This window comes from Cryptomeria japonica, chromosome 4, assembly GCF_030272615.1.
Source record: "Cryptomeria japonica chromosome 4, Sugi_1.0, whole genome shotgun sequence".
In the NCBI taxonomy this organism is placed as follows: Eukaryota; Viridiplantae; Streptophyta; class Pinopsida; order Cupressales; family Cupressaceae; genus Cryptomeria; species Cryptomeria japonica.
Window position 1 is genome coordinate 578,474,818 of NC_081408.1, and position 15,738 is coordinate 578,490,555.

At 35.0% G+C, this 15,738-nt stretch overlaps 1 protein-coding gene across 9 annotated transcripts in view; it reads left to right on the forward strand.

The window, feature by feature from the left end:
• The window catches only part of LOC131070960 (cinnamoyl-CoA reductase 1), a 95,439-nt gene that overhangs the window by 43,017 nt on the left and 36,684 nt on the right, over positions 1–15,738 (forward strand). Inside the window, exons 5-6 of one of the 9 annotated variants that reach the window (XM_058006668.2) lie at positions 7,724–7,916; positions 8,008–8,336. The exons of 1 other annotated variant lie outside the window; for it this stretch is intronic. In XM_058006668.2, the coding sequence (XP_057862651.1) occupies positions 7,724–7,916; positions 8,008–8,044 (230 nt within the window). In that variant the 3' untranslated portion in view covers positions 8,045–8,336. Of the gene's footprint in view, positions 1–7,723; positions 7,917–7,993; positions 8,337–14,335; positions 14,506–14,610; positions 14,896–15,738 lie in introns of those variants that run through there. 7 more of the 9 variants (XM_058006665.2, XM_058006667.2, XM_058006666.2 and 4 more) reach the window with 7 other exon arrangements.

The following is a 15,738-nucleotide window of genomic DNA, read 5'->3' on the forward strand; positions in this document are numbered from 1 at the left end:
CCTGCTCATCATTCCTCCTCAACCAGGCAGGGAACCTCAGCCAGTGCTTCAGCCTGACTTGGATTTCAGCGATGAACAAGAACACGTTATCACTGAGCTGTATAGCTTGGCCTGGTCTGTGAGAAGAAACACCCCTGATTGGTATTGCATGAGTTTTATCCTTGACGAGGAGTTAGACATCGCCGCACGTATTGATGCACAAAATCAGAGGGAACAACAAGAAGTTAATCCACCTCCTATACCGGCTCCTACACCGCCTCAACAAGATTAGAAGTGGCTTATGTTGAGATGGCGTCTCGTCATCTTTTCCAGCCAATCAGATCGCTCCAAGTTAGCATGTCCAGATTCAATGAACCTGACTCATCCAGAAGCTTCTAGAAGGGCACGCGTCACAATGTAACAACCTTCTATTTTCATAAAAGATTTATTTTTAGCAAGAAGGACAAGTGTCCCAAATGTAATTGGTCGAAAGTAGTATTTTGGGGAAACCCTAATTAGGGTTTGTGATTATCGATCTTGGCCCTTGATCATTGTTCGATCTCGGCCATTCATTGATTTTCAAGAAACTATATAAGGTTGCCTCCTCTCATTTGAAAACGGGGAGGTTTTTGATGTATTGTTGCTTAAGGTCATTTCTAGATAATATATTGCATGTGCGCTGCTTTGTAATCTCTATTATTTGAATGATTTGCATGGTTTCAATTGTCTCAACACTTAGTTAGAAATAATTTAGATTTGCTTTCATTGTTGTTAATTTGAATGAAGGATTTGATAAGTATCAATTGATGGTGTATTTCCGCTCATACTTTTGGTGTATGGGTGATTTCCATCTCACTGTGCAAAGTTAGTCTGAGCCCATCCCCTATGCATCCCAACATCTCGATCATTAGCACAACCCATTGAAGATTGCACCGGCCTTGTGTAGTTGTCCCTAGTGTGGCGAAGCAAGGTTTGGTTTCTCGAGAGCACCCAGTTGATACCGTCTCCAAAATTCGTAGGATTAGATTAGACTTCCTGAACCCTATCTCTTTTTCTCTTTCTTTTGAAAGTCTAAATCCCAGAAAATCCCCCCAAAAAAAGAAGAGCCTAAAATTGCTAAATCCATCTAAGTCCAGCAGTTCAAGAATACTTGTTAAATGTAAGTCCCCCTTGAAAATTTCAGCATACACTACCCAAGAAGCTATTCCACTAAAGTCGCTTGTTCGCACATATAGACCTTGGAATCAGTAGTGATTTTTCAGGAGAGGATAGAATACCTTCGGGTATCCTATCCTAATGTTTGGTAGATGATAAAACAAACACCAACAGTTACCAGCTAAGAGACATAAATGGAGAACTCCCTCAAATGAAGACAAGAGGATTCTTGCTGAGGCTGCATTCATCCAAGCTTAGAATAGTTACCAGCTAAGAGACATAAATGTTCCTCCAAAAGACAAAAACAATGCTGCAATTCCAGGGGTAGAGGAACCTAGTTTAGAGAAAGAAAAACAGTTTACAAGGAACAATAAAAAGAATGACACTCCTAAGGAGAGGCCAATTGCAAAGGGGGAAGATACAATACAACAGCCATCCCACAAAAAGGAAGTACATCCCTAAGGATAGAAAAAATGCACCACTTGCAAGTCTGAAGGAGAATCCAAAGGGAAGGAACCTTTTTGTAAAGCAGCAATACAATTCTTCTTAGTTGTTGGATGAATTTATAGACAGGGAAAAGAAGACAAAAGATAAATGTGATGATCTTGTATCATGTGGTTTTTCCATGTGTCTCGTTCATTGAAAAAATGATATACCATAGTTCCATAGAGTTTACTGATGGGGGCACTAGAGGACCAAGGGCCTAAGTTTGGCGATGGTGACGGGGGTTGGGGGTGGTGCTGATATACATATAATACTTGAAAACTTTGGCAAACTAGTAAAAAGTAAAATGCTTAAATACTATTATACTATTGTAATGTCCCCTTTCTGGAGTACCTTATATTTTGCCTTAAATTCACAAATCCAAATTTAAAAAGGAGTATAATATAGTTAGAGATATAATCCTCACCCAAGAATAAGATGAGATAAGTCTATTTTGAAAATCACAAGAGATTAATATGTCTCTGCTCAGATCAGGTCTGATCATTGCTAATGAGGATTTCTGCTGCTCATCCCATGCTCCCCCTCATTTGGTAGTCGATATTGTATATATATATATATATCTCCTTCTTGGATGGAAGGGCGTGTCCCTTCCAATGGGTATCTCTTTGCAAAGGTGGCGACCCTCGATAGTTTATCCTTTGTCTTTTAATAACTGCTGCTGTGATTGCATTTCCTGAATAGTTGTTATTAACACGTATTAATGTAAACATATATCCTTAATCTCTTTGCTGCCATGTTAACTTGCAAATCGATTGCTGAGTATACTTATGATGCAGATTTAGATACCATCGCTGCCTTATAATTATTGCTCCTAAAATTGATCCCCCTTTTCATTACAAATGCTGCCCTTTATATATATGATTAACTTGGGTGCCAAAATGCCTAGGGTCAGCTTGATTTTATCTTGTACTAGATCTTGCAAAGGTTGATGGCCATGCCAAGGCAGTCAGCCTCTATCATCATTGCCTTGGGTTGGCCTTCATTTAATTAATTATTGCTATTATTATTATTATTTATTTATTCCTCTGGTTGGCCCTAATCATTGTTTTAACCTAGGTTGGCTTTCATTTTTTTAGATGCTCATGTTTTCAATGCTGCGATTTGTATTTATAAAGCCCTAACCTTGGGCGGGACATGACAACTACTTATTACTATATTAATTAACAATTAACATTGAAGTTTGGACAATGAAAATATCAAGTTCAAAATTTATATTTAATATATCATAATGATGATTACAATGAGTATAATGATGTCAGTACTGCTGGAAGTGGACACATGGTCAAGCTATGCCAAACTAATACCAACCATCATCATCAAAATGTAGCATCGTCATCAAAATGTGTTGGCTCCTCTAGCTCTACATCCCATCGTGCTATTGGACTATCTTTGTACACAAGTGTCTTGCGGTCAATGAGACGCTAAGCAATATGTATAGCCACAAGCTTCTCTACTCTCCTAGAGGTAAGTTTGTTCCTCTTAAGAGAGTGGAAGAAGCTATAAGTAGACTAGTTCCTCTCAGACGCTGAAGAGCTAGAAACCTAAGATAGCAATCAAATGGCTAGAGTGGTAATCAAAGAAATCGGTCTGTGGCAATTCCACCACAAAATTGGGTCCTCCTATGCCATAGTTGCCATATCTATTTTGGTCGCTTCAGAATAAATCCTTTTAGTGGCAAATTTTGTCCACTCAGTATGAATGATTTGGCCTTTATAGGATCATACATTTTTTTGAACGCCCTAAAACAACTTGCTTTAACCTCAACATCCTATGTGGGTGTAACTCTACCAGGCCTTTGCTTGTGCCACTTGGAGTTCATTGCATAGGCAAGAATGTGCAAGGGAGTGTTGAGCTTCTCCCATCTCCGATGAGTGATTGGCTGGATATACTTATTGTAGAATGTTAATGTGGGGTCCTATTGCACAACAACCCTCATTTGCTCAAGCATACTATCAATGCGCTCATACACCTTTCCAAGGTTAGGGTTAGGTGCATCATCATTCCATATCTAATGACCTTAAAAAACTAGAGTAATGATGGAGACTATTTTTTACTAAAATATATTATTATATAGCCACCCCCTCACCATACCCAAAATTTTGAAATTTTTTTGCCATCCCCCTAGAAACTCAGAAACTCAAGATTTTTGGGGCCAAAAAGCCAAAAATCTTGAATGATTGGTGATGTGCATTTTGAGCCAGCCATGCAATTCATTTACTTGTGTGTACTTGCAATATTTCTTAGCACATACATTCCAAGAAACACAACTATCTAACAAAACAATGAATGAATGACTTGGTGTGCGGTCACCACAACCTTTGCCTAAAGCTAAAGAAAGCTCAATGTTAGAGTTTTGAAATTACAAATTTTAATCATTTTTTTACTTTCAATTGCCAAAGTTAATTTCTATATGGAAAAATTCAATTGCCAATTGATCTTGATGAGATTGATCCAGATTTTCAGTGGATTGTAAATGATGATGTTCATCTTGATTCTAATGATTTTGATAGCTTAACATAGGCCTACCTTGATAGTGATTGGTTGAAGGATTTAGAAGAGGCTCTAACTTAGAGTTTCATTGTTAAGAACTGCAGCCCTCTAGTGTAGCTCTCTTCCTAGCAACAATCGTCATTGGCGATGCCTGATTGTTTGGAACTTTGTGCTTAGTTTGTAAGTTGACTTTGTACAAAATAGGTCGTAGTTGAAAAATTGAAAACTATCATCTATTTATTATTTATACACTATGCAATGTAATCAGCAATACGGACATAATAACAAAAACTATATTCCACAATTCATGGCTAAATTCAACATTATTTGCTCTATATATCTCTATGCTATTAAAATTCCTTTAAATTTAAATTACAATAGGTTTTTCTCCCTTTTTGTGTTTTTATTATGTATTTTGAAAATCCAAAATTTTCCCAATTTTTTCCCAAAAGATATTTTCTGCTATTATTTGTACTATATTATGCCAACATAGTTGTATTGAGTATACATTATTGGGGATGTAATTTATTTTAAAGCTATGACATTGCTACATGAGATCATAGAGCCACAAGTGCAGTTAGTTCATCTGTTTGCACTACTTCAATTTACATGGACTCATCATTTCTTTGTCTTCTTCAGAACTTCAGGAGTATAAGGTTACTCCATCTAATTCTAATCCCAAATCTTGTTACTACCTTCAAATCTCCTATTTGCTATAGACCCAACCCTAGATCTCAAACCAATCAAAAGTTCTTTAAGGCATTTAGGCTTCCATAATAAACACCTTTTCCACAAGGATCTAATCAAAGTCAAGCATATAGATCTGCTGTTGCCAAAAAGTCAAAGAACACAAATCATATTAATAAATTATGCTGAAACCTTTAGATCTAAACACATTTTTTGATGTTTGATTTTAAAATGTTTAGTACATTGAATCCATCTAAATATTTGATGAATCCCAAAGCTTTTGGTGGGTTTTACTTTTAAACTTCTTTTGTGAATTTCAACTTGATTTCCAGATCCTCAATCTGTATATTCCTCCCATTGATGATCCTAGGATCTACCTTCACATCAAGCTCGCGGATTAGGTTTCTATCATCATGCCTGAAGATCTGATCATGTTGGAGAGTTCATTACCATCCACCATCCAAACTTAAAGGGAAGCACAAGATTCAATGCTAGAACTCTAAGCCCATCCCTCAATTAGAGACTCAACTATCGCTAAGAAATCATTTTAATTTTCTCTGAGAGTCAAATACAGAGGGCATGGACTCTACAGCTGATTCAACACTCTAATCTTAAGATCTGTCAATCCTAGTCACAAAAGGCCAGTTACAAAAATCTCCATCATCAATAAGCTTTTTTCTCTTTTTTTTTGGAATTGTTTGTAACTTTTTTCCATTAACAGCAGAAAAAAATACAAGAAGCCTCTTCAGCAGCATGAGCCCAAACCTTTTATCTTCCAGGACACGATCTTCATTGGTTAGTCTGATATAGGTGAGGAGGCCATGGGCTCTTCCCGTGGATGGAAAGAAGAAAACTTTTGAGTAATTTGAAATCTAGGATTGGGTGAATTTACATAGGAGATTTTAAGGTGGCAACAGATTTAAGTGACCTTGTATTGTTCCAATGAAGGATAAGAACTTATGAATTTGAGAAAGCATTGCAAAAAGAGAAATTAACAATATAAGTGGCTCTAGGTCCACAGACTCCACACATTACAATGTCTAAGCTTTACAATAATCTACATCCCCAACAATGTATAATCAAGACAATTATGTCGTTATAATATAGTACAAATAACCTATCACATAACAAAATGAGACGGCATCATAAATTTGGTCTTCGTTATAATGATAATCAGAAGTGAGAGGATGGAAGCATTCTTCCTCCAACCACAAAGCTCAAGGTTTCCCTCACTGACCACCCTAATGGGAGGCTACACTTCTCTTCACAATGGACTTCAGCTACAGGTATCAACAAAAGTTAGAGATTGAGATTTCTGTCTTGTGCTGTTCATTTGTCACTGCCCGTGGGCTTGCTTTGCATTGGGTACTCGTCCGTTTTCTTATGGACTTCTTTGTTGTACAAGGGTGTAGGCCCTTTCAAAATCATTTTTATCAATATCAAAAACGAAAGTTAGAGAATGGTATTACTGTCAACACCAATGAGTTGATCATTTACTTGAATTCAATATTTGATTTTGTATGCACAATATCTATGTAAAGCTCTGCCATTTCTTAATCTCATTTTTCCAGATGCTTAAATCATTTCCAGGGGCTTGAGTGCTCCCTTTCTTTGACAATAAAATACCCCTATTATTACAGATCTGCTAATGCCTTTTCTAGAGAAGAAATTTCTTGAAAATTTTATGGTCAAATAGGAAACATTTCCTGATTTCGTGAAACATTTCTAGAGAGAAGATAACATTTCCTCTATATAATACCATTACAGTTTGATTTATTTGCATTTTTTCCTTCAGTCTTTTCAATTTTGCTACTCTAACATTAACCTGCCCAACTAACTCATCTAAGCCCTAAAACAAAAATGACAAACACCAGCCTCACTATACAAGTAAAATAATAATTAAACAGCAGCAAACAGCACCCAGTCAACTTCAAGCATTGAGGAGACTATACAGCCAGTGGGATCCCAGATTGAAGCAGGGACGGGGATTCAGCAACCAAGAGTAGCCAGCAGATAATCAATACTTATATAAGAGGCTAGTAGCAACAGACAGCTAGATTAAAGTTAGGGGAACCAAAACTTATAAATGGAACAGATCAGTTGCGTTTAAGTAACATTTTATTTAATTAAATTGCCTTTTTCTAAGGATTTTATATTTTCTGGTTAAGTTTCTATGCTGAATCTTACTGTTTCCAGCCATTTCTATATTTCTGGCTACTTCTAAAGAAGTTAATGCAAATTTCTAGCCATTTCAAAGACTCGAGATATTCTAACATTTGATAGATTTTTATAATTTTTATTGGTAAATGAAGCCTAAAAAGGAAAATTTTGAGTATAACTTATTTCATGAGCAATGATGCATATATCATTGCTTGAATAAATTCCTGAGTTAATATAACTTATTTAAGCTGCATTATTTAATCAACAAACATCAGATTATCATTATTCTAGTTTATGGCAGTATTTTAATCCTAGAAGAGGCAGTGACTTTGAAATCGGGATTGTGTTTTCAATTTGTCATTTCATTCTTTCTTGACATTATCAAAAATAAATTTGGTCAAATTTCCAAGTATTCCTTTCATGTGCTTGCATTTCAAAAAAATAATCTTCATATTTGAATTCCCACGCTACTTTTTTTTCATTTTTGGTAAATTAGCTTTTTTAACAGTTGATCAATGTTTGTTAAAGCAGAAGTTGTATCTGAAACATTGACTATCAATGGAGGGATTTAAACATTGATTAGTTATGATGTTATGACTGTGTTTTAGTTCTCACTTCTCTCTGACCATTTGAAACAATGGAGCTGACGAAATGTACATGCAAATAACAAAAATCTATTAATTACTGAAGAAGTTGAGACTCTACATGGATGTACTCTCTGATACTAACAAATTCGCTTATGTTGAAGCAGGTGCTTCAGATACACATGATAACAAAATGCACAATATTGTAGATGTCAGAGATTGTGCAAAAGCTCACTTACTAGCTTATGAAACTCCTGCTGCAGCAGGGAGATTTATATGTACAGCTCATACAATTACAACTAAAGAACTGTTTCACATCCTTCAGAAGCTATACCCAAAATATAATTATCCCAAAAAGTGAGTCTATATTAGATTGGACTCTAAGCTAAATTATTTATTTGGAACTGTAGGCTAAATTATTTTAGAACCAATAGTTTTGTGGATGCAGAGTCACTAACACCAGGAGGTGCGCAATTATCAAATAGGAAACTGCAGGAATTGGGGTTGGAGTTTGTGAATTTGGAAGAGACACTTGTCGACACTGTCGAATGCCTCCAGAAGAGGAGTGTTTTGAAGTGAAGGGAATCTGCATTCACGTTTCGGTTGCTAAAATTCAATGAAACAGTGAATTTTGTCTTTGTTCTAAGCAATTCTAAGCAAATCACCATTGCTTGCTTATATCTGCAAGATCTGTCACAGATCAACAATTTGAAATGAGGACAAGTATATTAGTAAACATAATTGTTGCTATTTTTTATGTTACATCCATTCAACTAATTCTAAATTGCCTCAACTTTTGGTGGATCTAAATAATTTGAAACAAATCAGAAGGTTTTGAATGATGGAAAATAAAATTTGAAGACTAAATAGGCAATGAGAGAGATTATATTTTTTAGAAAGTTAAATGTGGGTATCTCTATAAAGAGAACTAGAGACTGCAGAGTAGTAAAGAAATATGGTTAACAAAGGGGTGTTTAATGACTTTCAGATGATTTGAGGATACAAGAAATGAGTAGGTGGCAAAATTTGTGGATTTTATGTAAAATCTGCCCCTCGGTTATCATTAATTTTGTTTAATAACCAACTTAATCAACCAAACAACTTCCAACTAATCTAAAAGCACCAACTTCATAAATTCTCCAATCATCATGGTGGTGACAACTCTATGTTACCACTTAAGACTTATACTCAAGGGTGGTGTTGGGTCTCAAATCAACAGATTGGATAGGTTCTAAGGAAATGCCAACTCCTATGCTCAAACCTTCCAATTGACTTGGCCAACTTATAGAGTGAACCTATTTGGTTACTAACTCTCTCACTTTAGGCTCTGCAAGACCTAGGCAGGTATAACTATTCACTAGTTGTTCCTTCAACTAATGCTTTTTATAGCAGATTTAGTGTCTTGATCTGACTTCCTTCTATCTCAGAATGGCATAAGCTCCTAGGATGGAGATATGGCAGATGAGTTCAAGATTGTTATTGTAGAATCTATTTGATCTTTGTGCTTGAAATATATATATATATATATATATATATATATATATATATATATATATATATATATATATATATATATACTATTGCTAATTTATTCTAGAATTCCTACTCAGCTACTCCTATTACTTTTAATGTGAAAGTATGAACTAATGAGTTGTATTTTATAGATGACCAGTGCCTTTCTTTGATGTTTGGGCTACAGAGTCTTTATATTTCTTTAGGACTTATTGTGTACACTTATGAGACAATTTTTAAACCCACCCCCTCTCGATGAGTCTGTCAGTTACTGTTTCTTATGAGCTCCACTGCAATGTCTATATTGTAATCCGCTTGAATGAATTTAACTCTAACCTTAAGAGACCATCCAAGGAAGAAATACAAGGAACAATTACAATTCGCAAGTAAATATTTTTGATCCAAATCTACAATATGAAACACATAATTTTACTGGAAGAACACAAATAACCTTATCTCCTTTAGATAATATCATAAGCAACTGCTTGCAGAAAAATGCAGTAATCCGCAACACATGCAAAGGAAAAACAACTGATTATATTATATATTTGCCAAAATAGTACAGTGGTAAGCTTGAGGCTATAATCTACTTCTTTCTCTAATTCATAATGATTATCCATATTACAAAAGATCCCTCCTTTATATGAGAGTATACATTATCACCAAGCGTTGTGGCTTTTCAACATATAACCGTTAACTAACAGTTTTATTTCGAACATTACTTCGACTAGGTATTTTCTCCCTTCATCGAAATGCTGCATTCGGTCATTATGGTTGTCTCCTCACCGATACCTATCTGATATCCATTGGGTTTTTATGTCGAAGAAACCTTGGGCTTCGGTGACCTCCTTTATTTTTCCACCGAAATACCTCTTCCATTGATATCACTATGCCCCGTTGATGAATGGATCTATTGTCTCACCGAAGCCTTTCTTTATCCTCTCTTGTCGTCTTCCACCAATAAAGTTGTATCGGCGAAACAACGCATATCGAAGCCATGCCTTTTAGCCTCCTCGAAACCTATTTCCTCATTGATATATATCTGATGTCCATCGAGTTTCATGTCGAAGAAACCTTGGGCTTCAGTAACTTCCTTTATCCTTCCATCGAAACACTTTTTCTATCGACATCACTACACTCCTTTCGGTAAGTTTCCTTCATGTTGCGTCGATGGTATTATTTCCTCTGAAACCTTTTCCCGTCGATGAAAACCGTCTCTACTTTCTTCGATATCCTCTTTCAGTGGAATCATTGCTTTCGATGAGTCCTTTTTAGAGTTCATCGGTGTTCCCTTTCCTTCGATACCCTTTTTATATCGATGAGACATCGTTGGGTCTCATCGATACTACTTGAATTTTGGATATTTCGATAGAATGCTACTAGACTTGTTCAATAACTTATGGGTTATGATGATTTCTTCCAAAGATAGATGGCTTCTATGATTTAATTTCTCAAATCAAGATATTTTACTTAATTCAGATTTGATGCTCTACAGGTGGTAAGCTCCCTCGTGTTGGGGTCATCTCTAGATCTAGACCTAAAACTCAAAAATTTATTCATAATGAGTCTTTTATGTATCCCTTTGCGGGAATTAGAGGTTTTGTAGTTCGTAGATCAATGATAGAGGGAGTTTATTCTCTCCTCTTACATGAAATCTCTAATCTAACCTTTAAATCATAACTATTTGTTAAGTTTAAGTTATTCATTTAGTCTAATTATAATATAACAATAACAATTTGTCATCAAGTGTTCATTCCATAGAAAGCATTAGTGAATCATATTATTTGTGAATCAGATTCTCGGGTGGTGGTGACTTTGCTAAATGAGCGTCGGTTAGATGAGGTTAGCTAGCATTTAGCTATGGGGATTAGGCAGATTCTTTGGTTGTGCAACTTCTTGGAATCTGTTTCTTTTTGTCACATTCCTAGGGAGTGAAATGGAGTTGTTGATTGTTTGGTCAAATGGGCTTCTGATCATGGGCAGGGTTGGAATATAGTGGATAAGGGGCAATTATCTTCAAAAATGTCTCTTTTGTTGGATACTTTAGTGGATGTTGACAGAGTTGTGCAATTTTTTCTTTGTTGGGCGTGTGGCCCTTCTTGCTTTGTATCTCTTTCTTTGATTGAATAATTTTTTACCCCTTTTAGTTTCATAGCAAGACATTAGTGTACAACAAGACAAATTCACATAAGGTTCATATTATTTCATAATTTCAAGTTCACACAGTGATTGACTCAAGCATACATCCATTATTACATAAGACAACTTGTTCATTCACACACATCCCAAGTACAACAATGACTAGTACATATGCATATTATAAGTACAACAATGATTATCTCATACCCACAACATAGGTAAAACAATGGCAAGCTCATATATACAAGCACAATAGTAATTGACTCTTGCACATCACAAGTACAACAATGACTAGTTCATACACGAGACAAGTATAATAGTGACTAGCTCATATGCACATCACAAGTATAACAATGACTAGCTCAAACATACATCACATGATCATATAAGGATCATTCGTAAAATGGAAATGGATGCAACATACTGCATGCATCATCTCACTATCTAGTTCACAATCACATGAGCCTATAAATTGATCTCACTTGGAAAATGAATGCCGATGCATTTCATACTACACCATGGATTCTATTTTCTTCCAAATCCACCACCTATGATGAGAAACAAACATTGCATACTACTTGATATCATCACTAGCAAGGGCAACAATGTGTGTAAAATATGAGGTCATTTCTACAAGTACACGGTGAGTGATTAGACTATAAATACTGCATCTTAGATAGAGAAGGAATGTTAATGCATCATGGACTACACTATGACACCATCAAATGACTTAGAAGAGCATTCAATGTATCTCATACTACATTAGGGTCCAAACTCCATCTCAAGGGTCATGTAGGCACAAGTGAGATTTTCACAAGTATGAACCTATCCAATTTGGTGGATACAAACTTCAATCGCCCTTAGGCCACTAATGACAAGTTTTTGCCTAGAAAGAAGTAGCTTCCAATATATACCACCTTGTGACTTTAGCGATATTGTTAGTTATCACCTTAACAATATGGGTAACACTTGGCATCGATCACCTCCGTCTTATAGGTGATTTTATGTTAACCCTCACATGCAATTATTAGTTTCAATTACCTTTACACACATAGTGAGTTAACTACTTGTGCAACCACACCAATATCATAACTAGGGTAGCCCTTGGCAATCCTTCACCTCCATGAACCAAGTCAATGTTAGTTAATCCTTGGCAATAGCCTAGGCATCAATCATTGACACAATCTGGAATAATTTCTTGTCAGCACCCAAGTATCTTGGAGGTTCACTCTTGTGAGGGTCTTACTTATCAAGGTACATGAGTACTAGTCAAGTGGCATAAATAAATATATCACAATCAAGTGATTTAGGAGCTTATAATAGAGTACCATATGTCTAAAGTTGAATTTTATAAACACAAATTAACCACATTAAACCCACACAAGATGACCTCTATTCAACATGTACACATAAACAAATGCACACTATAATGTACTCAAATCCATTCACTTCATTCAAATTGTTATTCAAAACACATTATTCAACAACATATTCTTTATTAGAAAGATACAAGGATAGATATCCAACCTTATTCAATAATACTTATTGCTTATAGATGGTATATACAATCTTATAGAATGTCATCCCAAGTTTAAACCAAAATTTAGTACATAATAGATAGCAAGTAGGCTATCTATAGCCAATAAGAAAATCTATAGTTTTTTCCATTAAATCTTATTAGTCAAATTTTACATCATTATTAGATATGAGTTGCACAACCATTTAATACAAATTTCAACCTACAATTGAAGCCTACTAAAGAGGGAAGGTCAAACAAATTTAAGAACAATCTCAACCCCCCTAAACCCTCCCTCTATGGAATTTGGTCATAGGTTCATTCTTTGTCCAACGATGCCAAATTCTCACTTTCAAATGGGATCAAAGTCGCATGTAGTTCTACTCAAAATGTCTCTCAAGAACACATAACACTTCCATCCAAGTATGCAAAGATCTCAAATCAAACCTCACAACCATTATTATTCCTAATTAGACATGAGCATATGAGCATCTCTTATAGGTTTTTATAATAGTAATTATAACTTGTTTTAACTATAACCAATGTCCAAATCTTACTTATGAAAGTTGACAATGTAGACACCTAAAAATGTCTCATTAATTCTACACTATTTATGCATCTATTTTAATTAAGTAATTAGTTAAATTATCTTTATTATTTAATTAATTCTATTTCCTAAGTTTAAATAATTTCATTTAAATTATTTAAATTAATTAACTTATTCCTCCAATTCTCCAAATTATAATTTCAATTAATTCCATCTAATTTCATTTCATTTTCTCCCAAATTCGAATTTCACTTCATTTCATCTAATTCCAAATCATCAAATTCACATTTCACCAAATCTGAATTTCAATTAATTTCATGTGCATTTTAGCATTCAAATGACCAAATTCAAATCCAAATTGAAAATGAAAATCAAATTCAATTTCAAATTCCTACAACACATGCTAAAATCATAACTAATTGATCAAACGAGTTAACTCAGTTAACTCATCAATCATCCTTTTTACCTTAAAATCAATCCACTTATCTCTCCAATCAATTCAGTCTTCTAATCAATCAATCCAGTCAACTAGCTAGTCTATTCAGTCTACTGGTCAATCAATTGAGTTCACTCTCCAATCAATCCAGTTGACTACTCAATCAAATGAGTTAACAAATCAATCAATTGAGTTCACTGATCAATCTAAACCAGTTATCTATCAATCAACACTTGAGTTCACATTCTCACCTCCTTTGTGTTGAAAATCTATAAATTCAACCTCTTTTCTCAATTCAATCTAGAATCACAGTCTTCAATATTGTTGTATATTTTATGCAAGAAATCAAGTGCAATATCTGAGAGCCACCTACATCAACAATAATGGATAAGAACAATGGAAGCACAAGTGGAGAATAGGGAGTTTTAATTAGCTTAATCTTCTTATTTCCTTCATTTATTTCATTGAATTGTGTTTAGAATTAGTTTAATTAGTTAAGGATTCTTGTGATTCATCCTTTTAGTCTAATTAGCCTTAGATTTCTAATGATTTCAAGCATGATGACATTTGGTGAACTCGACGTGAAACATTCTAACCTTCATTTTTTGTTTTGATAAATTTTGCAGATCTGTACGTGCACAAGAAACTTGATCTCGCAATTGCATACACAGAAATTCACAATTGCCTATAACATGTCGTAATTGCTATCATATCATATCGCAATTGCTCAGAAATCATATCACAATTTCTTAAATAGATCGCAATTTCTTTAAAGGGTGGCGAATTTAAAAAGTTTTGTGTTGTTTTTGCATTATTTCATCTTGCGCATCTAACCTTGAAATTTCATTAAATTTTGGAAAAATTAATTTCTGCATATACGATGTATTTAATCCAATGGCAGGAAAGGCGACTTTTAGAATTTCAGGTGCAAGGAAGACAAAACAGCATAGGAGACAACAAAAGACTTATCAAAGGCTTTTAAAGGCAGAAAGGGAGCTCCGTGAGATTGAAGAAAAAGAGGAGATTACTCAATATCACAAGACCATCCACCGTTTTTTAACCAAGTTCAAATTCTTCGACGAAATTGATGTGATGGCTCGCGTGGTGTGGGACAATATCATTGCAGAATAACCCTTCTATCTTCTGTCTTTTTCTTTTAAAAATTCAAAAAAAAAAAGTAAAAAAAGTGAGCAATTGATCAGATCGCAATTGCTTACACAGTAATTCGCAATTGATTTGATATCAGTTCGCATTTGCTTTGTAGGTAACTCGCATTTGATAGATTCAGTTTTTCATTTTTTGTTTTGTTGCAGTTTTGGTTTCTACCAGAATATCTTTCTGTCTGTAAAAAGGCAAAACTCTGTAACTAGAAAATTAGGTTGGATAGCCTACCATGTGTTGACTAACGTTATTTTCTTTGCAGGGTTAGAGTAGAAATCTTTCTTTTTGGTGCTTTTAATAAATAACAATACAACTTTCATCATTGCTATGACAGTTAAAATGAACACCATGTCTGTGTGGAGCAACATCTCCACTTAGAATAGAAAATCATTGCAATGGAAGGGTAAAAAGAATTTTGTTTTTCGTGTCTTCGAAGGGATAGGTATTATGCTCTCCCCTTCAATGGGTGATAAAAAAACAGACTCTCTTCTTTCATGCTTTCCTTTATTTTTTTCAATTAAATCCTTTAGAAGGCCTGCCCTCCCAAGTTGCCCTTAGGGTGCCATTAAGGCTAGTGAGAGGGGAACAACCTAAGTGGCAACGACTAAAGCCAAGTAATCCAAGCCACTATAAATAAATGTGTATGTGATGAAAATCATATGCGACGAGTGTTCCATGTTGTCACAATGATGTTATGCCTCCCTCGGTGCTTATACAGTACATTAAAATCTGTAGAGCGTAACCTCTACAGACTAGGAGACCTCCCTCAACGGAGTGTAAAATGCTGTTGATTGTGACCACTCGAACGGAACCTTGTCTAAACACCATAGAAATTAGAAGTCCAGCTGAGTCAGTTGTCAGACACTTG